Source organism: Dama dama, chromosome 4 (assembly GCF_033118175.1).
Source record: "Dama dama isolate Ldn47 chromosome 4, ASM3311817v1, whole genome shotgun sequence".
Classification (NCBI taxonomy): domain Eukaryota; kingdom Metazoa; phylum Chordata; class Mammalia; order Artiodactyla; family Cervidae; genus Dama; species Dama dama.
The window spans coordinates 44,344,957-44,357,453 of record NC_083684.1 but is presented as its reverse complement, the minus strand read 5'-3'; the positions used below and the strand labels follow the sequence as shown (position 1 = coordinate 44,357,453).

The window sequence follows — 12,497 nt, the reverse complement described above, 5'->3', positions numbered from 1 at the left end:
CTCTGAGTGATCTGCCCTGACTATTCTACCCAAGAACCTGGCCCACTGCCCCATATTCCATTCTCCTCTGTCATCACTATAGTTCCTCATGATGCTCTAGTATTTTTCACAGTATTCCCCCCTGCCTGACAGGAGTATCCCTCTTTCCCCATGAATTTCCCATCTTCCCCACTAGAACATAAGCTGCATGAGAATAAGAACTTTGTCTGTCTCATTAACTGATACATCCAGCACTTAGTACACACTTACCTAAAAAAACTACTTACCGTTGTCAGAACACGCATAATCGTGTCTATGTGCCACCGTTTGGAAGGTGCATACCTGAGAAAATAATGGCACAGGTGAAAAAACTGAACCTGTAAATTAAGCTCTGCTCAGTGACTTTCATGGAGAAGGAAATGGCAACCCACTCCAGTACTCCTGCCGGGAAAATTCCATGGATGGGAGAGCCTGGTAGTCTACAGTCCATGGGGTCGCAAAGAGTCGGACACGACTGAGCGACTTCACTTTCTTTCTTTCTATAGTTCCTTTTGGAGAAGGAAATGGCAACCCACTCCAGTGTTCTTGCCTGGAGAATCCCAGGGACACAGGGGTCTGGTCAGCTACAGTCTATGAGGTTGCAAAGAGTTGGACATGACTAAGCAACACACACACACACACACACAGACACACACACACACACTCAGCTACAGTCTATGAGGTTGCAAAGAGTTGGACATGACTAAGCAACACACACACACACACACACACACACACACACACACAGTGACTTTCAAAACTCCTGTCCTATAGTCTTGAGGTTCACAGGTTAAGGGACTGTGTCTGGACACATTTTACCTTCAAAACTACCAGCAATTAAACTAGCACCAATTCCCATTTCAATGGGTGGTGAAACAGTACATGGTCAAATTCAGATGTAAATACTGCAATAGAAGTTGCTGAGTTAAGAACTGAGGACTCTCTCTCCAGTTTTTTTCTTAGAAAACAAATCATAAAGTCAGGACAGGAGAGTACAGAGAAGAAAGAAGAAAGAGCACTGTTCCCAGACCCAGGTAACGCCAGGACTAGGAACTTGCCTCCCCTTAAATTCACAGTGAAAAGAGAAGAAATAACCACACTATCAAAATCCTGAGGACTTCATCCCATAAAGTTTTACACAGAACCATAATTCAAATGTTATAACTTTTCTATTCTCTTCATTAAAAGGGAATCATAGAAGAGAGGTTAAAGAACAGATACAAGAGGAGATTTTATAAAAGTAGGATTATTTTGGTCTTAGTATAATGCTTAACATAAATACTGACTAGAATGACCTTCTCAAACCCAATTTCTAATGGGAAGCCTGAAATAAATGTTACATGTTTAAACATGTTTACAACATTTCCTTCATGTTTTAAAGATGCTTTCCAAAAAGTTCCAAGCATTTTTTACCAATGAATGTAAAAATTAAATCTTACTTTTCTGCAGCAAGGAAGATTCCAGATGCACAGTCTGCTTTAAATTCTGGCTCACATGAATCCAGAAAATAAAGTAACTCCTTCATCATGCCTCGAATATTATTCCCATTTACCAGAGCAAAACTCAATTCCATTGCACGCCTTCCATGGAGAGAGGGAAAAAAAGTTATGATATTTACAGTGGGAATGAAACAAAGACCCAGGTATGTTGTCCCTGAACACCAAGCACCAGTGGATGTACTGACATCGTTGCATGATCTTTGCAATCCCAATCTTTGCACACGAGATAATCAAAGTTAACAAAATTATTTTTAACTTTCATCAATGCTTTTCTTCAAAAATTCCCAAAAGATACACACTACTAAAGACAGTTTGGATTCAACAGTCTGTTCTATGAAGCTGATATTTAGAAACCTAAAAGGCTCAAAAAGAGAGGCAAAGAAATTAATACTCAAAGATACTATCTCTCTGCATCAACAGTTAAAAATGTGATATATTGTCACCAAACTCTTTTACTACATCCACTTCAGCCCAAAGATGATGTAACATACATCGAAAGGTATACAGGTGATTAGAATAAAAACAAACCCTGCGGGCTAAGTGAAATAAGTTAGAGAAAGACAAATACTGTCTGATATCACTTATATGTAGAAGCTAAAAAAGCTGAATGCATAGAAATACAACTAGAATGGTGGTTACCACGGTCTGTGGGGTGGGAAAAATAGGGAGATATTGGTCAAAGAGCATGAACTTCCACGTGTAAGATAAACAGGTTCTGGAGATTTAATGTACAGCATAATGGCTATTGTTAATAATGATGTATTAATAAACTTGAAAGCTGCTTAGAGAGTAGATTTTAAATATTTCCACCACAAAAAAGAAATGGTACTTATGTGATATGCTGCAGGAACTGACTAACGCTAGTGTGAAAATCATTTTGCAATAAGGTGTGACAAAGCAATGTGATGCACATCTTAGACTCATATAATTATATACCAATAAAGCTGGAAAGAAAAACTAAAAAAGACAGTCAGAGCCATGAAAAGGAAAAAACAATATGTGCTATGAGAGCAAACAGGAGTTTCTATAATAGCACCACCATGACTTGAGTTTTAGCAAACTCCGGGAGACAGTGAAGGACAGGGGAGCCCAGTGTGTTGCAGTCCATGAGCTTGCAAAGAGTTGGACATGACTGGGCGACTGAACAATAACAACAAATAGCTGCCTATCAAACTTGGCAACCAAGGTAAATATGGATATGCTAGTTACTACACGCATCTTTTCATATTTGGTCAATAATGTCAAACCATGGCATATAATTTACTTCCAAAAATACCAATTTAATAAGATGAAAATACTTTCATCTTAATCTACAAGCAACAAAAACTCAATCCTTACAGAAATGCAATAATAGCTAATTCTTATACAGTGCTTAAGTGCTTCACATATGTTACTCCAGTTAATCCCGCATAACCTTTGGAAGTGGGTGCTCCTGTATCTACACTGTATATGGAGACAAACGAAGCACAGAAAGACTAAGTAACCAGACCAAGCTTATTAACGGCAGAGCTAGGATTTGAAATGAGGCCTTCTGGCTCCAGAGTCTCAGCTGCTAGGCTATATAACCTGTCAAAAGACCCAGGTTTTACTTTTGAAATGCAAAGCCCAGTCAAGAGCTATAGAGAAACAACACAATAGGAGTCAGAAAGTCTGATTTCTATTCCAAGGTCTGCCTTGTCAAGGAGTAAGCTTTAGAGTTAAGTCATTTGATTCCTTTGGGACTGTACTTTAATCTGTTAACTGAGGAGAGAAGTAATTGCCTAGTTTCTCTTACCGGTTTGCTCTGAGAACCAACTGAGAGGGTGCTTATAAATCCTTCACAAAGCTTTATATAAAAGTCATTATTACTGAGACCAGGTCTTATTTTTAGTTTGCCCAAGCACTTAACACCTGTTCTCTGCAAATAAAAGGAACTCAATTATCAATAAATGTTTGTTAAGTGAATAGTTTCAGAGATCAGTTCAAATTAAATTTTTTCTAGTTTGAATAGTAAACCAAAAGTTCACTGAAGCCTACTATAACTAGGCTTTACAAACACGTACAGTTATTCTAAGAAGAGGACCAGTGGAGTTAATTGATCAAGGGAAAAAATATATGCCTTTCAAAGTCCTATGATGAGTAAAGTGAGACAGAAAAGGAGAAATATCATATGACATTCCTTATATGCAGAATCTAAAAAGAAAGGATACAAATAAACTTATTTACAAAACAGAAACAGACTTAAGAGAATGAACTTATGGTTGCCAGCAGAGACAAAATGGGGGAAGAGATGGGGAGTTTGGGATCGACATGTACACACTGCTGTTATTTTATTATTTTTTTTTTAATGCTGTTATTTTAAAATAGTAACCAGCAAGGTCCTACTGTATGCCACATCAATGTTATGTGGCAGCCTGGATGGCAGAGAGGTTTAGGGGAGAATGGATACATGTATATATATGGCTCAGTCTCTTTGCTGCTCACCTGAAACTATCAGAACAGTGTTAATCAGCTATACTCCAATATAAAAGTTTTTTTTTTTTTTAAAGTCCTGCATGCTGCCTAAAAGTCATTCCCAGATGCACTGTTTTAACAGGCTGCCTCTAGTATCTTGGGGCATAAGTACTGCAAGAAAATGTGTGCTGTCAGCCATTCGAGTCTCAGCATAGTGATAGAACACTCAGCCGATGGATCACTCCTTATCTTCATCCTCCAGCACACAAACACAGTACCTCTGATGAGTAAACGTATGCCCATCCTACTTGTACCTGTTTTACTTAACAAAGAACCAAGGGTAACTTCAGGGTGCACTTAAGTATTCCTTACGCCTCTCTTTTACTGATCTAAACTTCTCCCTACCAATTCTTTTTGAAAAAAGGATTTACTTGGTCAAAATAATGACTAAATATATAAATATCAACATTCTCCCAGTCAAAATTCCATTACAAAGTTATCAAATGGAGGATGGTGGGTCACAGAACTTTCAATGATCTGTTACCGTTTTATGGAGACATCCAAATCCTTTAGACAGTCCACAATTGTGCTTCTGTGCCTCTGTACTGCATTATGATCTGTCTGCACAGTTTTCAATAAAGATGTCAAAGCTACATATCTGGATGAAACAAAGTTGCAGAAGAACAGAATTAAAATGGGAAATTCAGGATAGTTCTCTGTTTAATGACAAAGATGATGTTCAATGACTACTGAAAACTACATGGTTAAATAAAAGACACAACAGACTTAGTAAAATGGATACGCTGTAAAGCCTAAACAACACTATAATCAAAAGCTGTGGCATCCAGAAGCCTGGGATTTAGATTTGCATTCATGGTCAAGTCCATTTAAAGTTCTAAGTGACTGACTCGATTCTTCCAAACTCCTTCAAACAGTACAACAAAATAAGCATACACTATGCCTTTTCAGTCTGCCTGAGTCCCAAAACGCAAGAGGAAATTATTTCAATTTTACCATTTGTATTTTCTCTGCTTTTGATACCAGTACCAAAACTGCCCCTACAAAACTTTGAATTTACCATGCAAGTATAAAAAATTCTTCAGGAAGGAGAAGATGATTCAGGGTACCATAATGATTATTTTCACATTTTTTTTCAATCATAACATGATAAGAAAGAATTAAAAAAAAAACACTGATAAATTCATTCATTTTTTAAAAGTAGCTGGAGTTTACAAACATCTTCTAGGTTTGCAACTGAAATGCTCTACTCTTCTTAACTGAGAGCAGGGGTCAGCAAACTAAGCCTAGAACAGCCCTCTGCTGTCTGGTTTGGTAAACCAGTTTTTATTGCAATACAGCCATATTCATCATTTACACAGTCTGTGGCTGCTTTCACACCAAGAGGCAGAGCTGAGTAGTTGCCAAAGAGACCCTAAGGCCCATGTAGTCTATAACACAGACCATCTGTTCCCGGACAGAAAAAGTTTGCTAATGCCTAACAGTAAAGCATAAATAGGACTAAAAGTTAATTCATTAGGCAAATCTTCAAATTCTTATCAAAACAGTTTTAAGATTAGACTAAAAATAAAAATCCTGAGTTGAAGTTCTAGATATGTCACTCTACATGTGTGATCTTGAGCAAAATCACTCAGGAATACACTGAGTTTATAATAGCCAGATACAAGATATTTTTCAGGTTACTTACCTGATATTCTTGTCATTGTTCAATAAGAAACGACCCAGGATATTTATGGCTAAGACCTACAGAAAAATAGCATAGGTTAATAATTTAAGAAAATCAAACATCTGTATTGTTTAAGGACCACTTTCTGGACTCTGATGAGTGCAAACTATTTAAAGGTGGTAGTTTAGTCAGCACTTCTACAGATTGCTAGCCAAAAAAATCCTCTGAAGGCAAATTCTTAAAACCATATTCTATTTCAACAGTAAAAGCTGCAAGATTGTTTTCAAGTTTTTATATTGCTAGCAGGAAAATATTATTGATACAGCTTCATTGGAGGGAGTTTTGGCAATAACCATAAATAATAAAAATAAGGAATTCACTGGAGAGTTAGGTTAGGACTCCGAGCGCCCCTGCAGGGGGCACGAGTTCAATCCGTGCCTCATGACACAGTCAAAACAGTTAATAAACAATTAAAAACCACAAAATGAAAAGTTATCGGAGGGAGGAGCCAAGACGGCAGAGGAATAGGACGGGGAGACCACTTTCTCCCCTACAAATTCATCGAAAGAACAATTGAACACAGAGCAAACTTCACAAAACAACTTCTGATCACTAGCTGAGGTCATCAGGCGCCCAAAAAAGCAGCCCATTGTCTTCGAAAGGAGGTAGGACAAAATATAAAAGATAAAAAGAGACACAAAAGAGCTAAGGACGGAGATCCATCCCGGGAAGGGAGTCTTAATAGAGAAAGTTTCCAAACACCAGGAAACCCTTGCACTGGCGGGTCTGGGGGAAGTTTTTGAATCTCGGAGGGCAACCTGACTGGGAGGGGAAGAATAAATAAAACCCACAGATTACCTGCCTGAAAGCAACTCCCAGCAGAAAAGTACCCCAGACGCCCGCATCCGCCACCAGCAAGTGGGGGCGGAACGGAGAGGAGTGGGCAGCATTGCTTAGGGTAAGGACCAGGCCTGAGTGCCCTGAGGACAATCGGAGGGAGCCTTTCTGAGTTACCAACTTAAACTGTGGAATAGCAAGAGAGAGAGAGAGAGAGAAAATTAACCGGCCGAACACACTGCCGGCCGTTCGCAGAACAAAGGGTCTGAGCAAGTCCAGAGAAGAGCTCTCAGGCTGCGGACCGGCCCAGCCCCGCCGCAGGCAGGAGGCAGCGGGGAGGGGAAAGGGGCAGGCTCGGCCCCAAGGACCGCATCCCCCACCGCACTGCAAACATGCCTCCAGTTTCTAACCAAAGACTTCCTGAGATTCTGGATGGTCGACATCCGCTGGGAGGGTCGCGCCGAGACACAGGGCGCACGCACACGACCGGCGCGGGCGGGGACCGGGGCTGGGGACGCGGAGGGGAGAAGGCGCACGCACCCGACTGGCGCTGGGGGAAGCTGAGGCTGGTACCGCGGAGGGGAGAAGGCGCGGCGCACCCGGGGAGAGTGCGCCCGTCAACCTCCTGGCTGCCTGAGCCGCTCGGACCGGGAAGGCACAAAACGCAGGCACAGCCGAGTCGGCGCTTTCATGGAGTACCCAAAAACTGGAACCGCGCGGAGCACAGGGCACGCTCCATATAGAGCAGCCGGGAGCCTGAGCAGCGTAGACGGGGAAAGCAGCGCAGTCCCTCCCCGGAGCGCGATGGAACTAGCAACCTGAATAAGAGACCACCTCTGCCCGCCTGTGTCAGGGCGGAAATTAGGCACTGAAGAGACCGGCAAACAGAAGCCAAATAAACAAAGGGAACCACATCAGAAGGGACCGGTGCAACAGATTAAAATCCCTGTTAGATAACACCAACTACACTGGAAGGGGCCTGTAGATATCGAGAAGTGTAACCTGGAACGAGGAGCTATCTGAAACTGAACCAAACCCACACTGACCGCAACAGCTCCAGAGAAATTCCTAGATGTATTTTTACTTTTATGTTTTAATTAAAAAAATTTTTTTTTTCTTTTTTCTCTTTTATTTTCTTTTAAAATTCCCTATTACTCCCCCATGACTCCTTAACTTTCATTTTCATAGATTTTTACGATTTTTTTAATTAGGAAAAAATTTTTTTTCTTGTTTTTTTTTTCCTTTTTCCTCTTTTTCTTTTTCTCTTATTTCCTTTTAAAGTCCTCTATTACTCCTCTACTACTCCTTAATTTTCATTTTCATTACACTATAACCTTGCAAAAAAAAAAAGAGAGAAGCCCTATTTTTAAACCGAACTTCATATATATTTCTAAAATTTTTTTGTGTTTTGGTTTTTGTTTTTAATATTGTATTTTTAAGAGTCTAACCTCTACTCTAGATTTTTAATTTTTGTTTTTCAGTATATGATATAAATTGTGAACATTTAAGAATCCAATATTCAGTTCCCATTTTTTTCAGGAGTGTGTTGATTACTCTCTCCCAATCTTGACTCTCCATTTTCTACCTCAGAACACCTCTATTTCTTCCTTTCCCCTTCTCTTCCCAATCCAATTCTGTGAATCTTTGTAGGTGTCTGGGCTACGGAGAACACTCTGGGAACAGACAACTGCGTAGATCTGTCTCTCTCCTCTTGAGTCCCCCTTTTTCTCCTCCTGCTCATCTCTATCTCCCTCCTCCCTCTCCTCTTCTTCATGTAACTCTGTGAACCTCTCTGGCTGTCCCTCACGGGGGAGAATCTTTTCACCATTAACCTAGAAGTTTTATTACCAGTGCTGTATAGTTGGAGAGGTCTTGAGGCTACTGGAAGAATAAAACTGAAATCCAGAGGCAGGAGACTTAAGCACAAAACCTGAGAACACCAGAAAACGCCTGACTACAAGGAACTTTAAGTAATAAGAGACCATCCAAAAGCCTCCATACCTACACTGAAACCAACCACCACCCAAGAGCCAATAAGATTTAGAGCAAGACATACCACGCAAATTCTCCAGCAACGCAGGAACATAGCCCTGAACGTCAACATACAGGCTGCCCAAGGTCACACCTAACACATAGACCCATCTCAAAACTCATTACTGGGCACTCCATTGCACTCCAGAAAGAAAAAATCTAGTTCCACGCACCAGAACACCGAAGCAAGCTTCCCTAACCAGGAAACCTTGACAAGCCAATTGTCCAACCCCACCCACTGCGTAAAACCTCCACAATAAAAAGGAACCACAGACCTCCAGAATACAGAGAGCCCACTCCAGACACAGCAATCTAAACAAGATGAAAAGGCAGAGAAATACCCAACAGGTAAAGGAACATGAAAAATGTCCACCAAGTCAAACAAAAGAGGAGGAGATAAGGAATCTACCTGAAAAAGAATTTAGAATAATGATAATAAAAATGATCCAAAATCTTGAAAACAAAATGGAGTTACAGATAAATAGCCTGGAGACAAAGATTGAGAAGATGCAAGAAATGTTTAATAAAGACCTAAAAGAAATAAAAAAGAGTCAATTAAAAATGAATAATGCAATAAATGAGATCAAAAACACTCTGGAGGGACCCAAGAGTAGAATAACAGAGGCAGAAGATAGGATAAGTGAGGTAGAAGATAAAATGGTGGAAATAAATGAAGCAGAGAGGAAAAAAGAAAAAAGAATCAAAAGAAATGAGGACAACCTCAGGGAACTCTGGGACAACATGAAACGCCCCAACATTCGAATCATAGGAGTCCCAGAAGAAGAAGACAAAAAGAAAGGCCATGAGAAAATACTTGAGGAGATAATAGCTGAAAACTTCCCTAAAACGGGGAAGGAAATAGCCACCCAAGTCCAAGAAACCCAGAGAGTCCCAAACAGGATAAACCCAAGGCAAAACACCCCAAGACACATATTAATCAAATTAACAAAGATCAAACACAAAGAACAAATATTAAAAGCAGCAAGGGAGAAACAACAAATAACACACAAAGGGATTCCCATAAGGATAACAGCTGATCTATCAATAGAAACCCTTCAGGCCAGAAGGGAATGGCAGGACGTACTGAAAGTAATGAAAGAGAATAACCTACAACCTAGATTACTGTACCCAGCAAGGATCTCATTCAGATATGAAGGAGAATTCAAAAGCTTTACAGACAAGCAAAAGCTGAGAGAATTCAGCACCACCAAACCAGCTCTTCAACAAATGCTAAAGGATCTTCTCTAGACAGGAAATGCAGAAAGGTTGTATAAACGTGAACCCAAAACAACAAAGTAAATGGCAACGGGACCACACCTATCAATAATTACCTTAAGTGGGTTGAATGGGTTGAATGCCCCAACCAAAAGACAAAGATTGGCTGAATGGATACAAAAACAAGACCCCTATATATGCTGTCTATAAGAGACCCACCTCAAAACAAGAGACACATACAGACTAAAAGTGAAGGGCTGGAAAAAAATATTTCACGCAAACGGAGAACAAAAGAAAGCAGGAGTCACCATACTCATATCAGATAAAATAGACTGTCAAATAAAGGATGTGAAAAGAGAGAAAGGACAGTACATAATGATCAAAGGATCAATCCAAGAAGAAGATATAACAATTATAAATATATATGCACCCAACATAGGAGCACCGCAATATGTAAGGCAAATGCTAACGAGTATGAAAGAGGAAATTAATAGTAACACAATAATAGTGGGAGACTTTAATACCCCACTCACAACTATGGATAGATCAACTAAACAGAAAATTAACAAGGAAACACAAACCTTAAATGACACAGTGGACCACCTAGACCTAATTGATATCTATAGGACATTTCACCCCAAAACAATCAACTTCACCTTTTTCTCAAGTGCACACGGAACCTTCTCCAGAATAGATCACATCCTGGGCCATAAATCTAGTCTTGGAAAATTCAAGAAAACTGAAATCATTCCAGTCATCTTTTCTGACCACAGTGCAGTAAGATTAGATCTCAATTACAGGAAAAAAATAGTTAAAAATTCAAACATATGGAGGCTAAATAACACGCTTCTGAATAACCAACAAACCATAGAAGAAATCAAAAAAGAAATCAAAATATGTATAGAAATGAATGAAAATGAAAACACAACAACCCAAAACCTATGGGACACTGTAAAAGCAGTGCTAAGGGGAAGGTTCATAGCATTACAGGCTTACCTCAAGAAACAAGAAAAAAACCAAATAAATAACCTAACTCTACACGTAAAGCAATTAGAGAAGGAAGAAATGAAGAACCCCAGGGTTAGTAGAAGGAAAGAAATCTTAAAAATTAGGGCAGAAATAAATGCAAAAGAAACAAAAGAGACCATAGCAAAAATCAACAAAGCTAAAAGCTGGTTTTTTGAAAAAATAAAATTGACAAACCATTAGCAAGACTCATTAAGAAACAAAGAGAGAAGAACCAAATTAACAAAATTAGAAATGAAAATGGAGAGATCACAACAGACAACACTGAAATACAAAGGATCATAAGAGACTACGACCAGCAGCTCTATGCCAATAAAATGGACAACCTGGAAGAAATGGACAAATTCTTAGAAAAGTATAACTTTCCAAAACTGAACCAGGAAGAAATAGAAGATCTTAACAGACCCATCACAAGCAAGGAAATCGAAACTGTAATCAGAAATCTTCCAGGAAACAAAAGCCCAGGACCAGATGGCTTCACAGCTGAATTCTACCAAAAATTTAGAGAAGAGCTAACACCTATCTTACTCAAACTCTTCCAGAAAATTGCAGAAGAAGGTAAACTTCCAAACTCATTCTATGAGGCCACCATCACCCTAATTCCAAAACCAGACAAAGATGCCACAAAAAAAGAAAACTATAGGCCAATATCACTGATGAACATAGATGCAAAAATCCTTAACAAAATTCTAGCAAACAGAATCCAACAACATATTAAAAAAATCATACACCACGACCAAGTGGGCTTTATCCCAGGAATGCAAGGATTCTTTAATATCCGCAAATCAATCAATGTAATACACCACATTAACAAATTGAAAGATAAAAACCATATGGTTATCTCAATAGATGCAGAGAAAGCCTTTGACAAAATTCAACACTCATTTATGATTAAAACTCCCCAGAAAGCAGGAATAGAAGGAACATACCTCAACATAATAAAAGCTATATATGACAAACCCACAGCAAGCATCACCCTCAATGGTGAAAAATTGAAAGCATTTCCCCTGAAATCAGGAACAAGACAAGGGTGCCCACTCTCACCACTACTATTCAACATAGTTTTGGAAGTTCTGGCCACAGCAATCAGAGCAGAAAAAGAAGTAAAAGGAATCCAGATAGGAAAAGAAGAAGTGAAACTCTCGCTGTCTGCAGATGACATGATCCTCTACATAGAAAACCCTAAAGACTCTACTAGAAAATTACTAGAGCTAATCAACAAATATAGTAAAGTTGCAGGATATAAAATTAACACACAGAAATCCCTTGCATTCCTATACACTAACAATGAGAAAACAGAAAGAGAAATTAAGGAAACAATACCATTCACCATTGCAACAAAAAGAATAAAATACTTAGGAGTATATCTACCTAAAGAAACAAAAGACCTATACACAGAAAACTATAAAACACTGATGAAAGAAATCAAAGAGGACACAAACAGATGGAGAAACATACCGTGTTCATGGATTGGAAGAATCAAAATTGTCAAAATGGCTATACTACCCAAAGCAATCTATAGATTCAATGCAATCCCTATCAAGCTACCAACTTGATACCAACGGTATTTTTCACAGAATTAGAACAAATAATTTCACAATTTGTATGGAAATACAAAAAACCTCGAATAGCCAAAGCAATCTTGAGAAAGAAGAATGGAACTGGAGGAATCAACCTGCCTGACTTCAGGCTCTACTACAAAGCCACAGTCATCAAGACAGTATGGTACTGGCACAAAGACAGAAATATAGATC

At 39.2% G+C, this 12,497-nt stretch overlaps 1 protein-coding gene and 1 non-coding gene across 2 annotated transcripts in view; both read right to left on the bottom strand.

Annotated features, from left to right (window-relative positions):
* AP1G1 (adaptor related protein complex 1 subunit gamma 1) overlaps positions 1-12,497 on the bottom strand; it is an 84,855-nt gene that overhangs the window by 17,114 nt on the left and 55,244 nt on the right. Inside the window, exons 10-13 of the mRNA XM_061138884.1 lie at positions 5,656-5,711; positions 4,495-4,608; positions 1,458-1,598; positions 267-321 (exon numbers count right to left, since the gene is read on the bottom strand). Of these exons, the coding sequence (XP_060994867.1) occupies positions 267-321; positions 1,458-1,598; positions 4,495-4,608; positions 5,656-5,711 (366 nt within the window). The remainder of the gene's footprint in view (positions 1-266; positions 322-1,457; positions 1,599-4,494; positions 4,609-5,655; positions 5,712-12,497) is intronic.
* On the bottom strand, positions 4,133-4,218 carry LOC133055347 (small nucleolar RNA SNORD71). The gene has a single exon (XR_009692634.1). It is a non-coding gene; the product is annotated as a small nucleolar RNA SNORD71 (small nucleolar RNA).